Source organism: Nerophis lumbriciformis, linkage group LG16, assembly GCF_033978685.3.
Source record: "Nerophis lumbriciformis linkage group LG16, RoL_Nlum_v2.1, whole genome shotgun sequence".
Classification (NCBI taxonomy): domain Eukaryota; kingdom Metazoa; phylum Chordata; class Actinopteri; order Syngnathiformes; family Syngnathidae; genus Nerophis; species Nerophis lumbriciformis.
The window spans coordinates 216210-241619 of record NC_084563.2 but is presented as its reverse complement, the minus strand read 5'-3'; the positions used below and the strand labels follow the sequence as shown (position 1 = coordinate 241619).

At 40.9% G+C, this 25410-nt stretch overlaps 1 protein-coding gene across 1 annotated transcript in view; it reads right to left on the bottom strand.

The window, feature by feature from the left end:
• fat4 (FAT atypical cadherin 4) overlaps positions 1 to 24829 on the bottom strand; it is a 178531-nt gene extending 153702 nt beyond the window's left edge. Inside the window, exon 1 of the mRNA XM_061976484.1 lies at positions 19745 to 24829. Within this exon, the coding sequence (XP_061832468.1) occupies positions 19745 to 24829 (5085 nt within the window). The remainder of the gene's footprint in view (positions 1 to 19744) is intronic.
• Positions 24830 to 25410: the final 581 nt, after the last annotated feature.

The window sequence follows — 25410 nt, the reverse complement described above, 5'->3', positions numbered from 1 at the left end:
GATGGATATAAACGGAATACAATGATTTGCAAATCCTTTTCAAGCCATATTCAGTTGAATATGCTACAAAGACAACATATTTGATGTTCAAACTCATAAACTTTTTTTTTTTTTTTTTTGCAAATAATCATTAACTTTAGAATTTGATGGCGGCAACACGTGACAAAGAAGTTGTGAAAGGTGGCAATAAATACTGATAAAGTTGAGGAATGCTCATCAAACACTTATTTGGAACATCCCACAGGTGTGCAGGCTAATTGGGAACAGGTGGGTGCCATGATTGGGTACAAAAGTAGATTCCATGAAATGCTCAGTCATTCACAAACAAGGATGGGGCGAGGGTCACCACTTTGTCAACAAATGCCTGAGCAAATTGTTGAACAGTTTAAGAAAAACCTTTCTCAAGCAGCTATTGCAAGGAATTGAGGGATTTCACCATCTACGCTCCGTAATATCATCAAAGGGTTCAGAGAATGTGGAGAAATCACTGCACGTAAGCAGCTAAGCCCGTGACCTTCCATCCCTCAGGCTGTACTGCATCAACAAGCCACATCAGTGTGTAAAGGATATCACCACATGGAACACTTCAGAAACCCACTGTCAGTAACTACAGTTGGTCGCTACATCTGTAAGTGCAAGTTAAAACTCTCCTATGCAAGGCGAAAACCGTTTATCAACAACACCCAGAAACGCCGTCGGCTTCGCTGGGCCTGAGCTCATCTAAGATGGACTGATACAAAGTGGAAAAGTCTTCTGTGGTCTGACGAGTCCACATTTCAAATCGTTTTTGAAAACTGTGGACGTCGTGTCCTCCGGACCAAAGAGGAAAAGAACCATCCGGATTGTTCTAGGCGCAAAGTGTAAAAGGCAGCATGTGTGATGGTATGGGGGTGTATTAGTGGCCAAGACATGGGTAACTTACACATCTGTGAAGGCGCCATTAATGCTGAAAGGTACATACAGCTTTTGGAGCAACATATGTTGCCATCCAAGCAACGTTACCATGGACACCCCTGCTTATTTCAGCAAGACAATGCCAAGCCACGTGTTACATCAACGTGGCTTCATAGTAAAAGAGTGCGGGTACTAGACTGGCCTGCCTGTAGTCCAGACCTGTCTCCCATTGAAAATGTGAAGCCTAAAATAGCACAAGGGAGACCCCCGGACTGTTGAACAACTTAAGCTGTACATCAAGCAAGAATGGGAAAGAATTCCACCTGAGAAGCTTCAAAAATGTGTCTCCTCAGTTCCCAAACCTTTACTGAGTGTTGTTAAAAGGAAAGGCCATGTAACACAGTGGTGAACATGCCCTTTCCCAACTTCTTTGTCACGTGTTGCAGCCATGAAATTCTAAGTTAATTATTATTTGCAAAAAAAATTAAGTTTGTAAGTTTGAACATCAAATATGTTGTCTTTGTAGCATATTCAACTGTGTATGGGTTGAAAAGGATTTGCAAATCATTGTATTCCGTTTATATTTACATCTAACACAATTTCCCAACTCATATGGAAACGGGGTTTGTACTTCTAAGATAGCGCCAATCATTACAATGCACTATTGTAGGTTTAAAGTTAGCATGCTAATGTTAGCATGCTAATATAAGAGACGTTAGCATACTTCCAAGATAATGGCAAGTATCAAAATTATTAAATTTTTAGGTTTGAACCTAAACATAACTAAAACGCTAGTAAATAAAGTTATCATGCGGATATTAAAGACGTTAGCGTACTTCCAAAACGGCGTCAAATATCAAAATTCATGATTTTTAGGTTTAAACATGTAACAATAACTAAAAAGCTAGCAAACAAGATTAGCATGCTAAAGCTAACACAAATGATCATATGCTAGGACAAACTAGCTTACTTGTCAAATGGTGTCGAGTGTTGAAATGCATTCTTTTTTAGGTGGTAACATTCAAAATGTGGTAAAAAGCGAGCATGCTAATATAAGAGACATTTGAATACTTCCAAGATGGCGCCAAGTATCAAAAATCATGATTTTTTTATCATTCAAACATACAAAATGATCTACAAAGCTAGGTTAGCATGCTAAAGTGAATATGCTAACATAGGACAAGGGCGTGTATTAGGAGGAATCGGCGGTGCTAACTTAGCAACTTTATTGCTATAGTTAGCAAGTACACCTTTTGACAGACTTTTCCAAGAAGAATCCAGCAAGCACACTCTTTGACTAAGTGGAGTCCTCCATAAGGCAGGACCCCCCTCCTCCCCTCCTCCCCTCGGCCCCTAGAGACTCCAAAGACCGACCTGGTTTCCATGAGGATGCAAACTAATAACCTCCAAATGTTGTGTGATCTTGCAGGCTGGTCGGGATGGTAAACACGCTAAATGAAGCGTCCCGGGACTTCTCAGCTAATTAGACTTTGTGATGAAGGCAAACATCAACAATAAGAGCAGCGCTAATGAGGACGCAGATTTCAACATGAATCAAAACAACTTCATATTTCTAGCATTGTTATTATTTTTATTAAGTGGTGCCTGAGGAGCTCATTTCCTTCTCTTAGAAGATTACAATTATTCTACACCCAGTAAGAAATTGTTTGTAGCACGCTCCTTTGCTTAGCTAGCTCATTAGCTAGCCATGCTATCTTAGCAAACTGCTACAGTAAATAAACTAGTTAGCCTGTCAAATATCTGCTAGTAGCTTAGCTTATCTATTTTAGCAGGCTAGTTTTCTCAGCTAGCTATCAATACTTCCATAATACGACTAAACTACTTCTTTACTATTTGCTATTTTAGGCACCAAGTGTGCTCACCTCACTGGTTAGCTTAGCTTTCCATTACAACTTTTGTATTGTGTTTTTACCCATGTTCTCGCCCCAAAAATAAACATGTCTACTGTATTTATTTCAGCAATATAGTTTTCGTAGGCAACTAGTCATTCAATTTATTAAAATATATATATATATATATATATATATATATATATATATGTATATGTGTGTGTGTGTTTATGCTAGTAGCTTAGCTTATCTATTTTAGCAGGCTAGTTTTCTCAGCTAGCTATTGATACTTCCATAATACGACTAAACTACTTCTTTACTATTTGCTATTACTACTCATACTTACTACTAATCTATTTAAGATAACTAGTGTGCTCACCTCACTGGTTAGCTTAGCTTTCCATTACACCTTTTGTATTGTGTTTTTACCGAAGTTCTCGCCCCAAAAATAAACATATCTACTGTATTTATTTGAGCAATATAGTTTTCGTAGGCAACTAGTCATTCAATTTATTAAAAATATATATATGTATATATATATATTTATATATGTGTGTGTGTGTGTGTTTATGCTAGTAGCTTAGCTTATCTATTTTAGCATGCTAGTTTTCTCAGCTAGCTATCGATACTTCCATAATACGACTAAACTACTTCTTTACTGTTTGCTATTACTACTCATACTTACTACTAATCTATTTAAGATAACTAGTGTGCTCACCTCACTGGTTAGCTTAGCTTTCCACTACAACTTTTGTATTGTGTTTTTACCCATGTTCTCACCCCAAAAATAAACATATCTACTGTATTTATTTTAGCAATATAGTTTTCGTAGGCAACTAGTCATTCAATTTATTAAAAAAAATATATATATATATATATATATATATGTGTGTTTATGCTAGTAGCTTAGCTTATCTATTTTAGCAGGCTAGTTTTCTCAGCTAGCTATCGATACTTCCATAATACGACTAAACTACTTCTTTACTATTTGCTATTACTACTCATGCTCACTACTAATCTATTTAGGATAACTAGTGTGCTCACCTCACTGGTTAGCTTAGCTTTCCATTGCAACTTTTGTATTGTGTTTTACCAATGATCTCGCCCCAAATATAAACGTATCTACTGTAGCAATATAGTTTTCGTAGGCAACTACTTAGTCAATTTCTTAATATATATCCATCTATGTACGCTAGTAGCTTAGCTTATCTATTTTAGCAGGCTAGTTTTCTCAGCTAGCTATGGATACTTCCATAATACGACTAAACTACTAATTTACTATTTGCTGTTTAGCTTAGCTTACAATTTCAGCTTTTGTATTGTATGTTTACCGATGTTTTCCCCCGACAAAATAAACGTACCTAATGTATAGCTTGTCCTGAACAATTTGGAGCTAATCCTCCTTTTTCTTTGTCCCATTTAAAGCAGCAGCAAAACAGGCCCAGAGCATAATACTACCACCACCATGCTTGACGGTAGGCATGGTGTTCCTCACCTATTCTCCACCAAACATATTGCTGGCTATTGTGGCCAAACAGCTCCATTTTTGTTTGATGTGACATCACATGGACAAAGATAAGACCTTCTGGAGGAAAGTTCTGTGGTTTTACTGAGAAAAAAAGTGTGTTGACGGACAGGTGAGAGCGGCCAATGACTGGGAAGTGGGGGGGCGGAGTCATAATGTTGATTATGTTACGCCCCCAAAATAGTGTGATTGTTGTGATGAAGGCAGCAAACAGTAACAGATGTGCTTTCAGGACGTCACATCCACTTCATATTTCACCACTTGCCCCCGTCATCACCCCACTATGGTGGGGGGGGCATACCACTATGGTGGGGGTGGGCATACCACAAGATAGCCAAGAGCAGCAAGCATGCAGCCCAGCTAGTTTGGGGGGTGAAAGTGCTTCCATATGAGCACAGCTGGCACGCCTGAGGCAATCATGGCCGCCTCCTCCTCTTAGGGGAGCGCGTCGCCTGGAAAAAGTTGAGGGACGTCTGAAGTTTCACAGATTTTCCTCCCGTTATTGATTGATCTCCGTGGAAAATGTGAAGAAAAAAAAATAAGCCGACTTCTGCACACGCAACGCTGGAATGATTAAGTTTCAAATGCCAGTCCAGTTCTGTTTCTCAACTTGAATAAGGATGTGGAGTGCATGAGAAAGTGGAAAGGAACTTAGTGAAGTGGAACCTGGTTATACAAACTGTTGTTGTTGAACGGAGTTTGTACATAGAAAAGTTTGTATAGTGAAGCAAACTTCTCCGCCAGAAACAATGTCAATATGAATAATTGGTTCCACGTTTTAGTGTGAACACAATATAAAGTACTGCGTATCAAACAAGAAGGTCTATTTATTAACAAGATAAAACAACAAGCTGAACCGTCCTTTGATGCCCTCACAAGCAATCAGAAATCACAAAAAATCCTTAACTTTAACAACCACATTGCTGCGATAATAAAACATTTCATGGTTCTAGAAAAGAGCAGCTCTCCTTTAGCACCTTTTTTCCAGAAAAGTCTGTTCTCAACACAATTAAAAACCCGCTGCCTCCATCTGTTCTATACCAGCTAGCACAAAATGGCTACCAGAAAGACACATTTGGCTGGAACTAACAGTTGGTCAGCGGAAAGATTGGCACGCTGAAGGTTCCATGATGGAGGTTCTGACACAACCAAAGTCAGGATAGCGCGAAGGGAGAAAACTGGTAGAGTGAATCAGTTTGACGCCACATTACCAAAAGTGCTGGTAGAGTGAATCAGTTTGACGCCACATTACCAGTAGAGTGAATCAGTTTGACACCACATTACCAAAAGTGCTGGTAGAGTGAATCAGTTTGACGCCACATTACCAGTAGAGTGAATCAGTTTGACACCACATTACCAAAAGTGCTGGTAGAGTGAATCAGTTTGACGCCACATTACCAGTAGAGTGAATCAGTTTGACACCACATTACCAAAAGTGCTGGTAGAGTGAATCAGTTTGACACCACATTACCAAAAGTGCTGGTAGAGTGAATCAGTTTGATGCCACATTACCAGTAGAGTGAATCAGTTTGATGCCACATTACCAAAAGTGCTGGTAGAGTGAATCAGTTTGATGCCACATTACCAGTAGAGTGAATCAGTTTGACGCCACATTACCAAAAGTGCTGGTAGAGTGAATCAGTTTGATGCCACATTACCAGTAGAGTGAATCAGTTTGACGCCACATTACCAGTAGAGTGAATCAGTTTGACGCCACATTACCAAAAGTGCTGGTAGAGTGAATCAGTTTGACGTCACATTACCAGTAGAGTGAATCAGTTTGACGCCACATTACCAAAAGTGCTGGTAGAGTGAATCAGTTTGACACCACATTACCAAAAGTGCTGGTAGAGTGAATCAGTTTGATGCCACATTACCAGTAGAGTGAATCAGTTTGACGCCACATTACCAAAAGTGCTGGTAGAGTGAATCAGTTTGATGCCACATTACCAGTAGAGTGAATCAGTTTGACGCCACATTACCAAAGTGCTGGTAGAGTGAATCAGTTTGATGCCACATTACCAGTAGAGTGAATCAGTTTGACGCCACATTACCAAAAGTGCTGGTAGAGTGAATCAGTTTGATGCCACATTACCAGTAGAGTGAATCAGTTTGACACCACATTACCAAAAGTGCTGGTAGAGTGAATCAGTTTGATGCCACATTACCAGTAGAGTGAATCAGTTTGACGCCACATTACCAAAAGTGCTGGTAGAGTGAATCAGTTTGACGCCACATTACCAGTAGAGTGAATCAGTTTGACGCCACATTACCAAAAGTGCTGGTAGAGTGAATCAGTTTGACGCCACATTACCAGTAGAGTGAATCAGTTTGACGCCACATTACCAAAAGTGCTGGTAGAGTGAATCAGTTTGATGCCACATTACCAGTAGAGTGAATCAGTTTGACGCCACATTACCAAAAGTGCTGGTAGAGTGAATCAGTTTGACGCCACATTACCAGTAGAGTGAATCAGTTTGACACCACATTACCAAAAGTGCTGGTAGAGTGAATCAGTTTGACACCACATTACCAAAAGTGCTGGTAGAGTGAATCAGTTTGATGCCACATTACCAGTAGAGTGAATCAGTTTGATGCCACATTACCAAAAGTGCTGGTAGAGTGAATCAGTTTGATGCCACATTACCAGTAGAGTGAATCAGTTTGACGCCACATTACCAAAAGTGCTGGTAGAGTGAATCAGTTTGATGCCACATTACCAGTAGAGTGAATCAGTTTGACGCCACATTACCAGTAGAGTGAATCAGTTTGACGCCACATTACCAAAAGTGCTGGTAGAGTGAATCAGTTTGACGTCACATTACCAGTAGAGTGAATCAGTTTGACGCCACATTACCAAAAGTGCTGGTAGAGTGAATCAGTTTGACACCACATTACCAAAAGTGCTGGTAGAGTGAATCAGTTTGATGCCACATTACCAGTAGAGTGAATCAGTTTGACGCCACATTACCAAAAGTGCTGGTAGAGTGAATCAGTTTGATGCCACATTACCAGTAGAGTGAATCAGTTTGACGCCACATTACCAAAGTGCTGGTAGAGTGAATCAGTTTGATGCCACATTACCAGTAGAGTGAATCAGTTTGACGCCACATTACCAAAAGTGCTGGTAGAGTGAATCAGTTTGATGCCACATTACCAGTAGAGTGAATCAGTTTGACACCACATTACCAAAAGTGCTGGTAGAGTGAATCAGTTTGATGCCACATTACCAGTAGAGTGAATCAGTTTGACGCCACATTACCAAAAGTGCTGGTAGAGTGAATCAGTTTGACGCCACATTACCAGTAGAGTGAATCAGTTTGACGCCACATTACCAAAAGTGCTGGTAGAGTGAATCAGTTTGACGCCACATTACCAGTAGAGTGAATCAGTTTGACGCCACATTACCAAAAGTGCTGGTAGAGTGAATCAGTTTGATGCCACATTACCAGTAGAGTGAATCAGTTTGACGCCACATTACCAAAAGTGCTGGTAGAGTGAATCAGTTTGACGCCACATTACCAGTAGAGTGAATCAGTTTGACACCACATTACCAAAAGTGCTGGTAGAGTGAATCAGTTTGACGCCACATTACCAGTAGAGTGAATCAGTTTGACGCCACATTACCAGTAGAGTGAATCAGTTTGACGCCACATTACCAGTAGAGTGAATCAGTTTGACACCACATTACCAAAAGTGCTGGTAGAGTGAATCAGTTTGACACCACATTACCAAAAGTGCTGGTAGAGTGAATCAGTTTGATGCCACATTACCAGTAGAGTGAATCAGTTTGACGCCACATTACCAGTAGAGTGAATCAGTTTGACGCCACATTACCAGTAGAGTGAATCAGTTTGACGCCACATTACCAAAAGTGCTGGTAGAGTGAATCAGTTTGACGCCACATTACCAGTAGAGTGAATCAGTTTGACGCCACATTACCAGTAGAGTGAATCAGTTTGACGCCACATTACCAGTAGAGTGAATCAGTTTGACGCCACATTACCAAAAGTGCTGGTAGAGTGAATCAGTTTGACGCCACATTACCAGTAGAGTGAATCAGTTTGACGCCACATTACCAGTAGAGTGAATCAGTTTGACGCCACATTACCAAAAGTGCTGGTAGAGTGAATCAGTTTGACGCCACATTACCAGTAGAGTGAATCAGTTTAACGCCACATTGCCAGTAGAGTGAATCAGTTTGACGCCACATTACCAGTACAGTGAATCAGTTTGACGCCACATTACATCACTTTATAATGTGATAACATATTGTGACACTCGCTTTGAATCCAGAATAGATTCTGAATGGAATCGTCAACCCAGGAATCGTAACCAATAGTAAACATAATAAAGTATAACAATAATAGCGTGAGAATCGGTTTGAATCAGGTATCGATTCTGAATCTAATTGTCACCCCAGGAATCTAATAGAATCATACAAATATTATAAAATAAGAATCAGTTTGAATACAGAATCGATTCTGAAGTGAATCCTCACCCAAAGAACTGCTTCCAATCGTAAAAATAAAATAATTATAAATTGTCAGAATCGCTTCAAATCGAGAATCCATTCCCAATTGAATCCTCACCCCAACAATCCTAGTGAATGATACAAATATTATAGAATAATATAATAGAGAGAATCAGTTTGAATCTGGAATAGATTCCCAATCAAACGCTCACCCCAGGAACTGGATGGAATGGAATAATATATTGTAAGAATCAATTCTGAGATCAATCATCACGCCAAGAACACACATCAGATTGACATCAGATTGACATTGGATTGACATCAGATTGACATTGGATTGACTGGTGACATCAGATTGACATTGGATTGACATCAGATTGACATCAGATTGACTCGTGACATTAGATTGACATCAGATTGACTCGTGACATCAGATGGACATCAGATTGACACCAGATTGACATCAGATTGACTGGTGACATCAGATTGACATTGGATTGACATCAGATTGACTCGTGACATTAGATTGACATCAGATTGACTCGTGACATCAGATTGACATCAGATTGACACCAGATTGACATCAGATTGACATCAGATTGACTCGTGACATTAGATTGACATGAGATTGACTCGTGACATCAGATTGACATCAGATTGACACCAGATTGACATCAGATTGACTCGTGACATCAGATTGACATCAGATTGACTCGTGACATCAGATTGACATCAGATTGACTCGTGACATCAGATTGACATCAGATTGACATCAGATTGACTCGTGACATCAGATTGACATCAGATTGACTCGTGATATCAGATTGACATCAGATTGACATCAGATTGACATCAGATTGACACCAGATTGACACGCGATTGACATCAGATTGCCTCGTGACATCAGTTTGACATCAGATTGAGTCGTGACATCAGATTGACATCAGATTGACATCAGATTGAGTCGTGACATCAGATTGACATCAGATTGACATCAGATTGACATCAGATTGAGTCGTGACATCAGATTGACATCAGATTGACTTGTGACATCAGATTGACATCAGATTGACATCAGATTGACATCAGATTAAGTCGTGACATCAGATTGACACCAGATTGACATCAGATTGAGTCGTGACATCAGATTGACATCAGATTGAGTCGTGACATCAGATTGAGTCGTGACATCAGATTGACATCAGATTGACATTAGATTGACTCGTGACATCAGATTGACATCAGATTGACATCAGATTGACATCAGATTGACATGAGATTGACATGAGATTGACATCAGATTGACATCAGATTGACACCAGATGGACATCAGATTGACATCAGATTGACACCAGATTGACATCAGATTGACACCAGATTGACATGAGATTGACATCAGATTGACACCAGATTGACATCAGATTGACACCAGATTGACATCAGATTGACACCAGATTGAGTGTGTGCTAGCCACTCACTGTGTTAGCAGGCTAGTTTAGCTGACTAGCTAGCTGAGCTGTCCCAGTAGTTTTGAAAGTGAAAGCAGATGTGAAGGAAGGTATCGCCATGACAACAACACTAAACACACAGTGTGTGCATGGGGGGATAGATCCTTCTGGAAAAGTCATAAAATGGGGGGGGGGGGGGGGGGTGATAGAATAACATGCACTCTCTCTCTCTCTCTCTCTGTGGTGGTGCCAGTCTCTGGGGGCGAGCGAGCGAGGCGTCCATCTTCAGACTTATTTATGTCACCTCTGGGAACGTGTGTATCTATGTGTGTGTGTATACGTGTGTGTGTGTATATATATACGTGTGTATCTATGTGTGTGTATATGTGTGGTAATGTGTGTGGGTGTGTATATAAGTGAATGTGCATGCGTGCGTGTGTGTGTGTGTGTATATAAGTGAATGTGCATGCGTGCATGTGTGTGTGTGTGTATATAAGTGAATGTGCATGCGTGTGTGTGTGTGTGTGTGTGTATAAGTGAATGTGCATGCGTGCATGTGTGTGTATATAAGTGAATGTGCATGCGTGCATGTGTGTGTGTGTGTATAAGTGAATGTGCATGCGTGTGTGTGTGTGTGTGTGTGTGTATAAGTGAATGTGCATGCGTGCATGTGTGTGTATATAAGTGAATGTGCATGCGTGTGTGTGTGTATAAGTGAATGTGCATGCGTGTGTGTGTATATAAGTGAATGTGCATGCATGCATGTGTGTGTATATAAGTGAATGTGCATGCGTGCATGTGTGTGTATATAAGTGAATGTGCATGCGTGCATGTGTGTGTGCGTGTATAAGTGAATGTGCATGCATGCATGTGTGTGTATATAAGTGAATGTGCATGCGTGCATGTGTGTGTGCGTGTATAAGTGAATGTGCATGCATGCATGTGTGTGTATATAAGTGAATGTGCATGCATGCATGTGTGTGTATATAAGTGAATGTGCATGCGTGCATGTGTGTGTATATAAGTGAATGTGCATGCGTGCGTGTGTGTGTATATAAGTGAATGTGCATGCGTGCATGTGTGTGTGTGTGTATAAGTGAATGTGCATGCGTGCATGTGTATGTGTGTGTATAAGTGAATGTGCATGCATGCATGTGTGTGTATAAGTGAATGTGCATGCATGCATGTGTGTGTATATAAGTGAATGTGCATGCGTGCATGTGTGTGTGTGTATATAAGTGAAGGTGTATGCGTGCATGTGTGTGTGTGTATAAGTGAATGTGCATGCGTGCATGTGTGTGTGTGTGTATAAGTGAGACGCTGGTCTTCTTACTGTTGTTACAAAGTGATGTCTTCTTACTGTTGTTACAAAGTGATGTCTTCTTACTGTTGTTACAAAGTGATGTCTTCTTACTGTTGTTACAAAGTGATGTCTTCTTACTGTTGTTACAAAGTGATGTCTTCTTACTGTTGTTACAAAGTGATGTCTTCTTACTGTTGTTACAAAGTGATGTCTTCTTACTGTTGTTACAAAGTGATGTCTTCTTACTGTTGTTACAAAGTGATGTCTTCTTACTGTTGTTACAAAGTGATGTCTTCTTACTGTTGTTACAAAGTGATGTCTTCTTACTGTTGTTACAAAGTGATGTCTTCTTACTGTTGTTACAAAGTGATGACACGTGTCTTCTTACTGTTGTTACAAAGTGATGTCTTCTTACTGTTGTTACAAAGTGATGTCTTCTTACTGTTGTTACAAAGTGATGACACGTGTCTTCTTACTGTTGTTACAAAGTGATGTCTTCTTACTGTTGTTACAAAGTGATGTCTTCTTACTGTTGTTACAAAGTGATGACACGTGTCTTCTTACTGTTGTTACAAAGTGATGTCTTCTTACTGTTGTTACAAAGTGATGTCTTCTTACTGTTGTTACAAAGTGATGACACGTGTCTTCTTACTGTTGTTACAAAGTGATGTCTTCTTACTGTTGTTACAAAGTGATGTCTTCTTACTGTTGTTACAAAGTGATGTCTTCTTACTGTTGTTACAAAGTGATGTCTTCTTACTGTTGTTACAAAGTGATGTCTTCTTACTGTTGTTACAAAGTGATGTCTTCTTACTGTTGTTACAAAGTGATGACACGTGTCTTCTTACTGTTGTTACAAAGTGATGTCTTCTTACTGTTGTTACAAAGTGATGTCTTCTTACTGTTGTTACAAAGTGATGTCTTCTTACTGTTGTTACAAAGTGATGTCTTCTTACTGTTGTTACAAAGTGATGTCTTCTTACTGTTGTTACAAAGTGCTACTTAGGAAGCTAATTACATATTGATAGCTTAGCCCAGTTGTTAGCATAGTCTATTGTTAGCATAGTCCCGGTTGTTAGCATAGCCTATTGTTAGCATAGTCCCGGTTGTTAGCATAGCCTATTGTTAGCATAGTCCCGGTTGTTAGCATAGCCTATTGTTAGCATAGTCCCGGTTGTTAGCATAGCCTATTGTTAGCATAGTCCAGGTTGTTAGCATAGTCCAGGTTGTTGGCATATCCTATTGTTAGCATAGCCCAGAGTGTGAGCATAACACAAATTGCAAGCATAGTCCAGGGTGTTAGCATAGTTGTGATTGTTAGCATAGTCCAGGTTGTTGGCATAGTCATGATTTTTAGCATAGCCAAGAGAGTTAGCATAGTCTTGATAGTTAGCATAGCCCAGAGTGTTAGCAAAGCCAACATTTTTAGCATTAATATTAATTAAATATCACGTTAACATTCATTAAATATTCAGTAAATATCACGCTAACATTCATTAAATATTTACTAAATATCACAATAACATTCATTAAATATTTATTAAATATCACGCTAACATTCATTAAATATTTAGTAAATATCACAATAACATTCATTAAATATTTACTAAATATCACTCTAACATTCATTAAATATTTACTAAATATCACATTAACATTCATTAAATATTTACTAAATATCACACTAACATTCATTAAATATTTACTAAATATCACATTAACATTCATTAAATATTTACTAAATATCACGCTAACATTCATTAAATATTTAATAAATATCACGCTAACATTCATTAAATATTTACTAAATATCACTCTAACATTCATTAAATATTTACTAAATATCACATTAACATTCATTAAATATTTACTAAATATCACACTAACATTCATTAAATATTTACTAAATATCACGCTAACATTCATTAAATATTTACTAAATATCACAATAACATTCATTAAATATTTACTAAATATCATGCTAACATTCATTAAATATTTACTAAATATCACGCTAACATTCATTAAATATTTACTAAATATCACTCTAACATTCATTAAATATTTACTAAATATCACCCTAACATTCATTAAATATTTACTAAATATCACTCTAACATTCATTAAATATTTACTAAATATCACATTAACATTCATTAAATATTTACTAAATATCACGCTAACATTCATTAAATATTTGGTAAATATCACAATAACATAATTAAATATTTACTAAATATCAAGCTAACATTCATTAAATATTTACTAAATATGATAACATTCATTAATTATTTACTAAATATCACGCTAACATTCATTAAATATTTCATATTTATCACGCTAACATTCATTAAATATTTACTAAATATCATACTAACATTCATTAAATATTTACTAAATATCACCCTAACATTCATTAAATATTTACTAAATATCACTCTAACATTCATTAAATATTTACTAAATATCACATTAACATTCATTAAATATTTACTAAATATCACTCTAACATTCATTAAATATTTACTAAATATCACATTAACATTCATTAAATATTTACTAAATATCACGCTAACATTCATTAAATATTTGGTAAATATCACAATAACATAATTAAATATTTACTAAATATCAAGCTAACATTCATTAAATATTTACTAAATATCACGCTAACATTCATTAATTATTTACTAAATATCACGCTAACATTCATTAAATATTTCATATTTATCACGCTAACATTCATTAAATATTTACTAAATATCATACTAACATTCATTAAATATTTACTAAATATCACCCTAACATTCATTAAATATTTACTAAATATCACTCTAACATTCATTAAATATTTACTAAATATCACATTAACATTCATTAAATATTTACTAAATATCACGCTAACATTCATTAAATATTTACTAAATATCACATTAACATTCATTAAATATTTACTAAATATCATGCTAACATTCATTAAATATTTACTAAATATCACGCTAACATTCATTAAATATTTGGTAAATATCACAATAACATAATTAAATATTTACTAAATATCAAGCTAACATTCATTAAATATTTACTAAATATGATAACATTCATTAATTATTTACTAAATATCACTCTAACATTCATTAAATATTTACTAAATATCACTCTAACATTCATTAAATATTTACTAAATATCACGCTAACATTCATTAAATATTTACTAAATATCACACTAACATTCATTAAATATTTACTAAATATCACATTAACATTCATTAAATATTTACTAAATATCACGCTAACATTCATTAAATATTTACTAAATATCACATTAACATTCATTAAATATTTACTAAATATCACGCTAACATTCATTAAATATTTAATAAATATCACGCTAACATTCATTAAATATTTGGTAAATATCACAATAACATAATTAAATATTTACTAAATATCAAGCTAACATTCATTAAATATTTACTAAATATGATAACATTCATTAATTATTTACTAAATATCACTCTAACATTCATTAAATATTTACTAAATATCACTCTAACATTCATTAAATATTTACTAAATATCACGCTAACATTCATTAAATATTTACTAAATATCACCCAAACATTCATTAAATATTTGGTAAATATCACAATAACATAATTAAATATTTACTAAATATCAAGCTAACATTCATTAAATATTTACTAAATATGATAACATTCATTAATTATTTACTAAATATCACGCTAACATTCATTAAATATTTAATATTTATCACGCTAACATTCATTAAATATTTAATGAATATCACAATAACATTCATTAAATATTTACTAAATATCACGCTATCATTCATTAAATATTTAATAAATATGACGCAAACATTCAATAAATATTTAGTAAATATCACGCTAACATTCATTAAATATTCAGTAAATATGACGCTAACATTCATTAAATATTTAATAAATATCACAATAACATTCATTAAATATTTAATAAATATCACAATAACATTCATTAAATATTTACTAAATATCACGCTATCATTCATTAAATATTTAATAAATATGACGCAAACATTCAATAAATATTTAGTAAATATCACGCAACATTCATTAAATATTCAGTAAAAATGTAATAATGCTCATTGTCATTTCTGTATTAGTTTTTATTTTTCGCTAACTGCTTATTTGCTATTACTTTTACCATCATATTTGTACATGTCATATTTGCTGATGTTGCTCTATTGTTGTTGTTGTTGTTGTTTGCTGTTGTTGTTTTTGTCTCTCTGTCTAATCCCCCTCTTGTCCCCACAATTTCCCCCTCTGTCTTCTTTTTTTTTTCTCTTTCTATCCCCTCCTGCTCCGGCCCGGCTGCACTAAATGATAATATAAATACATTTAATAAAGTCAAATACAAATAAGGCAACAAGAGAAGTATCCTACACTTCTCTTTTGTAAAGTAAATGTGAACAGCCGACATGGGCATCTACATCAACTATATGATTTGCCTGAGAAGCTGGACAGGACACAAAAAAAAAAAAAAAAAAAAAAAAAAAAAAAGAATTCAGTAAATATCACGCTAACATTCATTAAATATTCAGTAAATATCATGCTAACATTCATTAAATATTTACTAAATATCACGCTAACATTCATTAAATATTCAGTAAATATCACGCTAACATTCATTAAATATTCAGTAAATATCACATTAACATTCATTAACTATTTACTAAATATCACACTAACATTCATTAAATATTTATTAAATATCATACTAACATTCATTAAATATTTATTAAATATCATACTAACATTCATTAAATATTCAGTAAATATTGCGCTTACATTCATTAAATATTCAGTAAATATCACGCTAACATTTATTAAATATTTACTAAATATCACGCTAACATTCATTAAATATTCAGTAAATATCACGCTAACATTCATTAAATATTTAATAAATATCACAATAACATTCATTAAATATTTACTAAATATCACGCTATCATTCATTAAATATTTCATAAATATCACGCAAACATTCAATAAATATTTAGTAAATATCACGCTAACATTTATTAAATATTTACTAAATATCACGCTAACATTCATTAAATATCACGCTAACATTCATTAAATATTCAGTAAATATCACACTAACATTCATTAAATATTTAATAAATATCATGCTAACATTCATTAAATATTTAATAAATATCTCGCTAACATTCATTAAATACTCAGTAAATATCATGCTAACATTGATTAAATATTTACTAAATATCACGCTAACATTCATTAAATATTCAGTAAATATCATGCTAACATTCATTAAATATTTACTAAATATCGCGCTAACATTCATTAAATATTCAGTAAATATCACGCTAACATTCATTAAATATTTACTAAATATCACGCTAATATTCATTAAATATCACACTAACATTCATAAAATTTTCATTAAATATCAAGCTAACATTCATTAAATATTGAGTAAATATCATGCTAGAATTCATCAAACGACATCTTTGTCTTGGCGGAGTTCAACTCCTGGTCAAACGTGACTTTGTGTTTGCCAGCGTGTGCATGAGCGCATGTTTATGCACATTTACGGCCCGCTGTCTCATAAAAACGGACGCGCGCTCGGGGACGGGCTAGGCCACGCCCCCTCCCGCGTCCACGCAGGGCGACCACCTAGCAGGACGCCACATGCTTCACCCCGAGTGCTGACCACCTCCTTAAAGCGTGTGTGGAGATTAGCGCATGAATTACAATGCACGCACACACACACACACACACACACACACACACACACACACACACACACACACACACACACACACACACACACACACACACACACACACACACACACACACACACACACACACACACACACACACACACACACAGAGTATTGCAATGGGAGGTGAGTTACAGGTCTGGGCAAAGAGGTTTGTTCCGCATGAGTCCTCCTCCAGTTCTTCTTCTACGAGTCTTCTGAGGAACATTTGATTTAAGTACTTTTTTTTCCTACTTGACTAACTTTGCTGTCAGCAGTTTCCAAGAAGAGGTGAAAGGGTCATGGCTCTCCTAGGGCTGGGCCGTAGATGACGTGAGCCATGCCGTCCCCACCTAGACCGCGTATACTGCTCACCCTTTAGAGCACAGCTGTGACTTCTTGTCTCACAAAGCAGCACATTTTCCCGTATACAAGCCCCACCCACAACATTTTGGAATAAAAAAAGATGTATGTTTAAATGAGTTATTTACTAAGAAATATTTTGTAAATGTGTATTTACATAATTATTTCCAAAGGGCAGTAAAAGGGCTGACCAAACAAAACACAAGCTAGCTCTCCAATCAGCTGAACAGACTCAATAACTCCACGCTGACGTTTTGCTGAATTTACTGAGGAAGTTGTGAAAGTGAAACAAAACAAAAAGAATGTAAGTTAATAACACTAACAAAGACTCTCGTTAGCATATTAGCTCATGCTAACTATGCCAGCGTGATTACATTACGACAGCATGTACAAATATGCATAAAAACACTCCTACACACATCACACATGGGACGCTTTAGTAAGTAAGAATAGTTTTAGTTATATTGCAAAACTTACAAACGTTGCTTGGAGTGACGAATGAAGAATCCACTCGAGTAGAAACGCTATGGACGGCTAGCAGACAGAACAACACTTCCACTTACACATAAAAAAGGGACGTTTTAGTAAGTAAGAATAGTTGTAGTTATATTGTAGAAGCCATACGAGTAGAAAGGCTATGGACGGCTAGCAGACGGAACAGCACTTCTAAATGGAAGGACACTGCAGCGCCTGCAGTGAGATGGCACCATAGCACTAACAATAAAACATCTTTAAAAGTGTTTAACTTTATTTAATAAATATATATATATAATATGAATTATTATTATATTTAGATGTTATTTATTTGATGACTTAATAGGGTTAAAATCAAGAGTAAGATCACTAATTTAGAGTATTTGAGTGGGCCCTGGGCCCCAGTGTAGTGGAAAAGTTGGTAAAGAAGGTTAAGAAACTCTGCTCTAGGGGGCGCTCACGGCCCTATGGTTAAGAAACACTGATTATATTTTGGCCAAATAAGCTTTTTGTTGTATTTGTTGATGTTTGCAAATAAGGAGCAGTAAATCAGGAGCACTTTGAGGGCCAATATTTTGTTACCTCACGCATGCTATCTGTTAGCATGATAGCTTTTTTTGGCTCATTCTGCATTTATACACGCGGCTCTTTTGTTATTTCACAAATACTGTTAGCATGATAGCTTTTTTTCTGCTAATTTTGCGATTACACACCTGAGAATCAAATATTTCAATACCTCACGCATGCTATTTTGTTAGTGTGATAGCTTTTTAGCGAATTATGCAGTTATACGTAAGAGTCAAATGTTTGTTATTACTTCACACATGATTGCTTTTTGGCTAATTCTGCAGTTCCACACCCTAACCCAAACTTGTTGTTACTTCACACATACTACTTGTTAGCATGATAGCTTGTTTTGGCTAATTCTGCAGTTGTACACCCGAGAGCCAAACATGTTAGCATGACAGCTTTTTTACTTTCCAAAAGATTGGAATCATCTCCAGGCCAGTGCCTCTTACAAGCACCACGTGCATCAATATCAGAGTAATGTCTGAGGCGCGGGTACCTAATCTAGTGGCCGGGTGTGAAAAAGACAGACTTGACCTAAGAATGCAAACACCCTCTTTTGCCCTTTAGCATCTTTTCCAGCCGGCTTAAGACATCATCCCATCTGAAGGGTCACTTATTGCCCCGCGGAGCACTTCTGGCTCACATAATGCAAACCAAACCCCCTCGGACCACCCGGGTGCCAAAACAAGCCGCGGGCCCGAAGGAGAGCCTGCAAAGCCGTGCTGACACGCACACACACACACGGGAGGACCCTTCAGAGTAAAACAGGCCGGACCTGGAAGAAGTCATCCCTGCATCCGTCACTTCTTGTCTCGGTCACGTCGCACAGAATGAGGGCTTAATAAAGCGGAGAAGAGCTAATCAGGAAGTGAATAATGAGCAGTGCAGTACTGTAAGTGTTACTTGGACAGCCTCCATCTATCCCGGCATGGATCTCATTATCTCATCCAAATATCCCTGGAGCAGATGCCAACACTCCAGTTCATGAACTCTCCCCTGACAAACAAAGGAAACGCAGCCGAATAGAGAAGTTAGCAGCTCACTCACCTCGGCACGCTGCGTTCTGGGCTGGCTGGCGTCCGTCTCGATGGCGTAGACGTCCAGCAGGTAGAGTTCGGACCCCTTCTCCCTGTCGAGCTCCTCGGCCGTCTGGATCACTCCGCTGTGGCGCCCGATGGTGAAAAGTCGCCCCGCGGCTCTCCCGCCGCCGCGCACCCCGACGATGTAGTACTCCAATCTGGTGGCGGACCCCCGCGGGCTGGAGGCGTCCAAGGAGATGACGTTGGTGCCAGGCGGCTGGCCCTCTTTGAGGATGGTGATGTATTTAGGCTGCGTGAACACGGGACCGTCCAGGCCCGGCAGGATGATGGTCATGTCCGTCCTGGAGGTCTTGCGGTCGCCGCCGTGGTCGGTGGCCGACACTGTGAGCGTGTAGACCAGGCGGGACGGCACCAGTTGGGAGGCCAGGCGGATGTCGCCGCTGTAGCGGTCCATGATGAAGGTGTCCGAGTCCCCTTCCACAAGCTCGTATTCCACTTCCCCGTTTGCCCCCTCGTCGGGGTCAAAAGCCAGCACCGTCGTCAGGATGGAGCCGATGACAATGTTGGGTTCGGCCACAAGGGCATTCTGGGATACAAAAGTGGGAATGTTATCATTGAGGTCAGTGACCCATATTGTTACGTTCTTCAGGGCAAAACGTCGGGATTCAAAGGGCACGGCCTGGTCAGTGGCTTTCACCGTCAGCTCAAAGAGGTTGGAGAACTCCCTGTCGATCTCCTTGGCGGTGTAGACCAGGCCAGAGGTCGGGTGGATGTTGAAGTGTCCTCCTCTGGGGACCTGCTGGACAATGGAGTACTCCAGCAGCCCGTTGATGTCCGCGTCGGTGTCGTGGGCCGTGACGGTCATGACGGACGCGGAGATGGGAAGATTTTCAGGGATGGATTTGAAAATGTCTCCGGGGGTGAATACGGGGGGGTTGTCGTTAAAATCCCTCACGTGGATGATGACGGGAATAGACGAGGAGCGCTGCGGTCTGCCCCTGTCCCTCGCCGTGACGTTGAGCTTGTACAAGGACTGCGTTTCGTAGTCCAGTTTTTTGAAGAGAAAGATGCTGCCGGTGTTGGGGCTGATGCTGAACGTGCCGTGGTTGTTTGTGGCGGTGATGCTGTACGTTATGTCGGCGTTCTGGCCCGAGTCTGCATCAGATGCCGTCACGGACGCCACCAACTCGCCTATCCTCATGTTCTCAAGCACGTCCACCGACATGGAGGATTTGGGGAAGGTCGGGGAGTTGTCGTTCTCGTCCAGTATGCTAATGCTAAGTATGCACGAGGAGGACAAGGGCACGGTGCCAGCATCAACAGCTATTATTTTCAGAGAATAGGAGGATGTTGACTCATAGTCCAACTTTCCCACCAGAGTGACTTGTCCAGAGCCGCTGTCGATGGTGAACTGTCCTTCCTCGTTGCCTTCAGCAATGCCATAATCAACCCGTCCGTTTTGGTTCTCATCTACATCAGAGGCGGAGACGCGCAGGAGTTGAGTCATGTTCTGAGCGGACTCAGAGATGGAGGCCTGGTAAATGTCTTTGGTGAACTTGGGCCAGTTGTCGTTGATGTCTTGTATGTAAACTTGCACTTTGGCCTGGTCTCTGAGGGGCCGGGGGAGACCCTGGTCTGACGAGACGACAACGAAGCTGAAGGCGGCGGCGCCTCTTTGTCTCATGAGCGACTCGCGGTCCAATCGCAGCGTGCTCCTCAACTCCCCCGTGATGACGTTCAGCTCAAAGTTGTGCTGCGGAGTCTCAAATGAGTATCTAACGTCACTGTTTGGACCAAAGTCCTTATCCTCGGCGTAAACGAAGCCCACCAGCGAGCCCCTCTTCTGCTCCTCCTCATAGTGAAAGACATAATTGGTGCTGTTAAAGAGCGGGCGGTTGTCGTTGACGTCCTCCAGGATCACGCTGACGTTGACGCTGGCACTTAGCGGCTCCACGGCCCGGTCTGTGGCCACCACCACTAAGTTATATTTTTCCTGAAGCTCTCGGTCCAGGTCCGCTTTAATGTACAACTGACCGTCCGGAAAAATACCAAAGATGTCGCCGGTGTTGCCGCCGACGATGTCATACATGATATCCCCGTTGAGACCGGAGTCTTTGTCCGTGGCCTCCACTTTAAAGAAGCGGCTGTTGACGGGCTCCGACTCGGAGATGGCGACCTCGTAGGAGAGCTGGTCGAACACGGGCGAGTTGTCGTTGACGTCGTAAACGCTGACAATGAGGACTAAAGCAGAGGTGTGCCTGGGGACCCCCGTGTCTGAGGCCAAAACCTCAATCTCATACGACGTGGCGGTGACCTCCAGCGGCCCGGTCAGCGTGATGAGGCCGTGCTTCTCGTGGACGTGAAAGAGGCCTTTGGGGTTTTGCTTGAGGCTGTAGACCACCACGCCGTTGGTGCCCTCGTCGGGATCTGAGGCTTTGGCTTGGAATATCACATGACCCGTTCTCCAGTTCTCCACGGCGCTGACGTGCTCCACGGAGTGAATGAAGTGGGGAGCGTTATCATTCAAGTCCTTCACTGTGATGTTAACAAAGGCCTCTCCTGTGATCTCCCCGGCTCTGGCCACAACCTTCAGATGATAAAAGCCCTGCTCTTCCCGGTCTACCTGACTCCATGCTGTGATCTGACCTGCTGCGTTTACCGTGAAAACACCCCTCTGGTCTCCTGACGTGATCAGATAGGAGATATTAGAGTTAAGATCAAGCGTGGAGGCTGACACGGTCCCTATTACTGTCCCGACACCAACGTTCTCAAACATGACAAAGCTGTACACTCTCTGGCTGAAGATGGGGGGGTTATCCTGCGTATCTATTACGGTTACGGTCACAATGGCGTGGGTGTGCGAGCGCAAGCCGCCACCATCTGCCGCTGTCACCTGGAGCTGATAAGTGGTTTTCAGCTCCCTGTCCAGAGACACTTGCGTGCTAATTATGCCCGTATTGCTGTTAATGTGGAATGCGGACGTGTCCCCCGCTGTGATTATGTATTTGACCGTGCCGTTGCGACCCAAATCGGTGTCTGTGGCGGTTACGGTGGTGGCGTAAGTGCCGGGGGGCTCGTTCTCTTTCACATTAGCAAAATACTGCACGGGGTAAAAAACTGGCCTGTTGTCATTGATATCCCTTAGGGTGATGTTGACTTTTCCGAGAGAGTGCAAAGGAGGCGTGCCTGCGTCCGCCGCCTGGATGTGGAGCAAGTAGGAGGCCTGATCCTCCCTGTCTAGCTCAGCGGCCGTGCTTAATCGCCCCGACGCGCCATCCAGGCGGAACAGCTCCCGGACGCTGGCTGGCGTCTCCGCGTCAAATGAGAACCGGATTGTTCCGTTCTCTCCCAGGTCGTCATCTGACGCGGAGAGCACCAGAAGCTCGGCGCCGGCGGGAGCGTGCTCCACGAGAGACACGTGATACGTGCTCTGCGTGAAGGTGGGCACCTGGTCATTGACATCAGTGATGCTGACCATCAGTTTAGTGTAGGAAATCTTGGGCTGCAGCCCCTGGTCTTTGGCACTAATGTTCAGCACAATTTGGGACGCTACCTCCCTGTCCAACAAAGCAGCGCTGGTGACCAGCCCGCTGTTCTCGCTGATGGAAAACCAGCCCAAAGCGTTTCCAGACACCAGCGAGTAACGCAGGTTGGCATTCTGCCCAGAGTCGCCATCTGTTGCAGAAACCCCTTTAATGTAGCTGCCCTTAGGGACGTCTTCGCTGACACGGACCCTGTACAGAGCCTCCTGGAATATCGGCGGGTGATCGTTGATGTCATTTACAAATATCACCAGGCTAGCAAAAGACGAGCGCGCCACGGGCCTGCCGTTGTCGGACACCGACACGGTCAGATTGTACGAGGAAATCCTCTCCCGGTCTAAAACGCTGGCCACTTTGATCAGACTCAAATTGGGCACGGGGGACGCGTGCACCTCAAAGTGTCTCTGCTCGTTGCCTCCGAGGATGGACACGGAAATGTTGCCGTTAGCGGAGGGAGAGTCAGAGTCGGACACGGTGAGCAGGGCCACCACGGTGCCGATTTGAGCATTTTCATCCACCGAGGCAAATTTAGACGTGGTGGGGAAATACCTGAACTTCACCACCGGGTCGTTATCGTTCACATCTACCAGCTTGACGGTGGCCTCGCTTCTGCCCGACAGCGACGGCACCCCGTTGTCAACCGCGTGGATAGTCAGGGAGTACTCTCTCTTACTTTCATAATCCAAACTCTGCTTGATGATAATAGTACCGTCTTTGGGGTCGATTTGAAACGGCGTGCCCTCATCCAGAAAGTACCTGACCTCGGCATTAGTCCCCTCATCCTGATCTGACGCTGTGACCTGCAGGATGCTGGAGCCCACCGCCGCGTCCTCCGGCACGCTGGTCTGATGCTGCTCCTGCTCAAAAACCGGCGGGTTGTCATTGATGTCCTGGATGGTAACGTTCACCTGCAGGTAGCCAAACTTTTTGGGGTCTCCCTTGTCTTCCACTTCAATCAGGAGCTGGTAGAAGGGAGCCACTTCCCTGTCCAAGCCTCCTGTGGACACCAGGTGCAGGAATGCCCCCTCTCCACTGGGGTTGACTGTAATATCCAAGCGGAATTTCTTCTGCTGGTTGCCCTTCACTATTCTGTAGGTGGTGTGGTCCACCCCGTTGCTTCCGATGTCGGCGTCAGTGGCCGTGTCCAGGATGACTTGTCGCCCGCTGCTGGCGTCCTCCTTGAAGGACACCACGATGGAGGCGTCCGGGAACACCGGCGCATTGTCGTTGATATCCAAAACGACAATCCTGACCTCCGTGGGGTAGGTGGGCTGGCTGGACAGCACCACCACGTTGATGACATCGCTCTGCAGCAGCTCCCGGTCCACCAGGGAGGAGGTGGCGATGACCCCCGTGCTGGAGTTGATGGCAAAAAGCTTGTGCTTCTCGCTGAAGCGGTACGTGAAGCTGGCTCTGGTCTCTATCTGGCCCACGTAGGTGCCCACGGGCTGCTCCTCCAGCACTTGGAACTCTTGGCGGACTTGCATGGACGCCGAGTAGCGGGACCACGTCCACAGCAGCAGCAGCAGCAGCAGGAGGGAGCGCGCCATGGTCCGGTCCGGTCCGGTCCTGCTTTCTTACTCACGCTCAGTCCATCCACGCTCCAGCATAGTGCGTGCGTGCGTGCGCGCTCCTCATCCGTGCAGAAAGATCCAGAAGGAGGCGAGCTTCATTCCTCCAGCAGCAAGAAAAGTGGAAAAAAAGTGAAAAGTTGACTTGAGCGCCGCGTGGAAAAGTTGCTCCGCTGGCGTCCACTTTGCGTGTGCGCGTCCCAGCAAGTTGCAAGGAGCAAGAAAGTCCTTCCCGCCCTCGGAGGCGCTCATTGGACGGCTGCCGTGCACGCGCGCGCGCCGCCGCCTCCATCACTTTCCAACGCCGTTCACGCGACAACGTCCGCTGTCATTCACGCGCGAGACGGATTCCACACTCGGGGGGGGGGGGGAATCTAATAAAAGAAGGTCACGACGTTAAAAAGACGACTTTTGAAACGTCTTCTTGTGATAAAAAGTCATCTTTTCAAAGGATTTCTAAACAGTCTTCGTTGACCGCACACGTCTTCTTTGTGCTAAAAGACTAAATAATCATTTCATGTCGCAGTCCGAACCTGCGGTAGAAAAAGATCTGCTGCTTT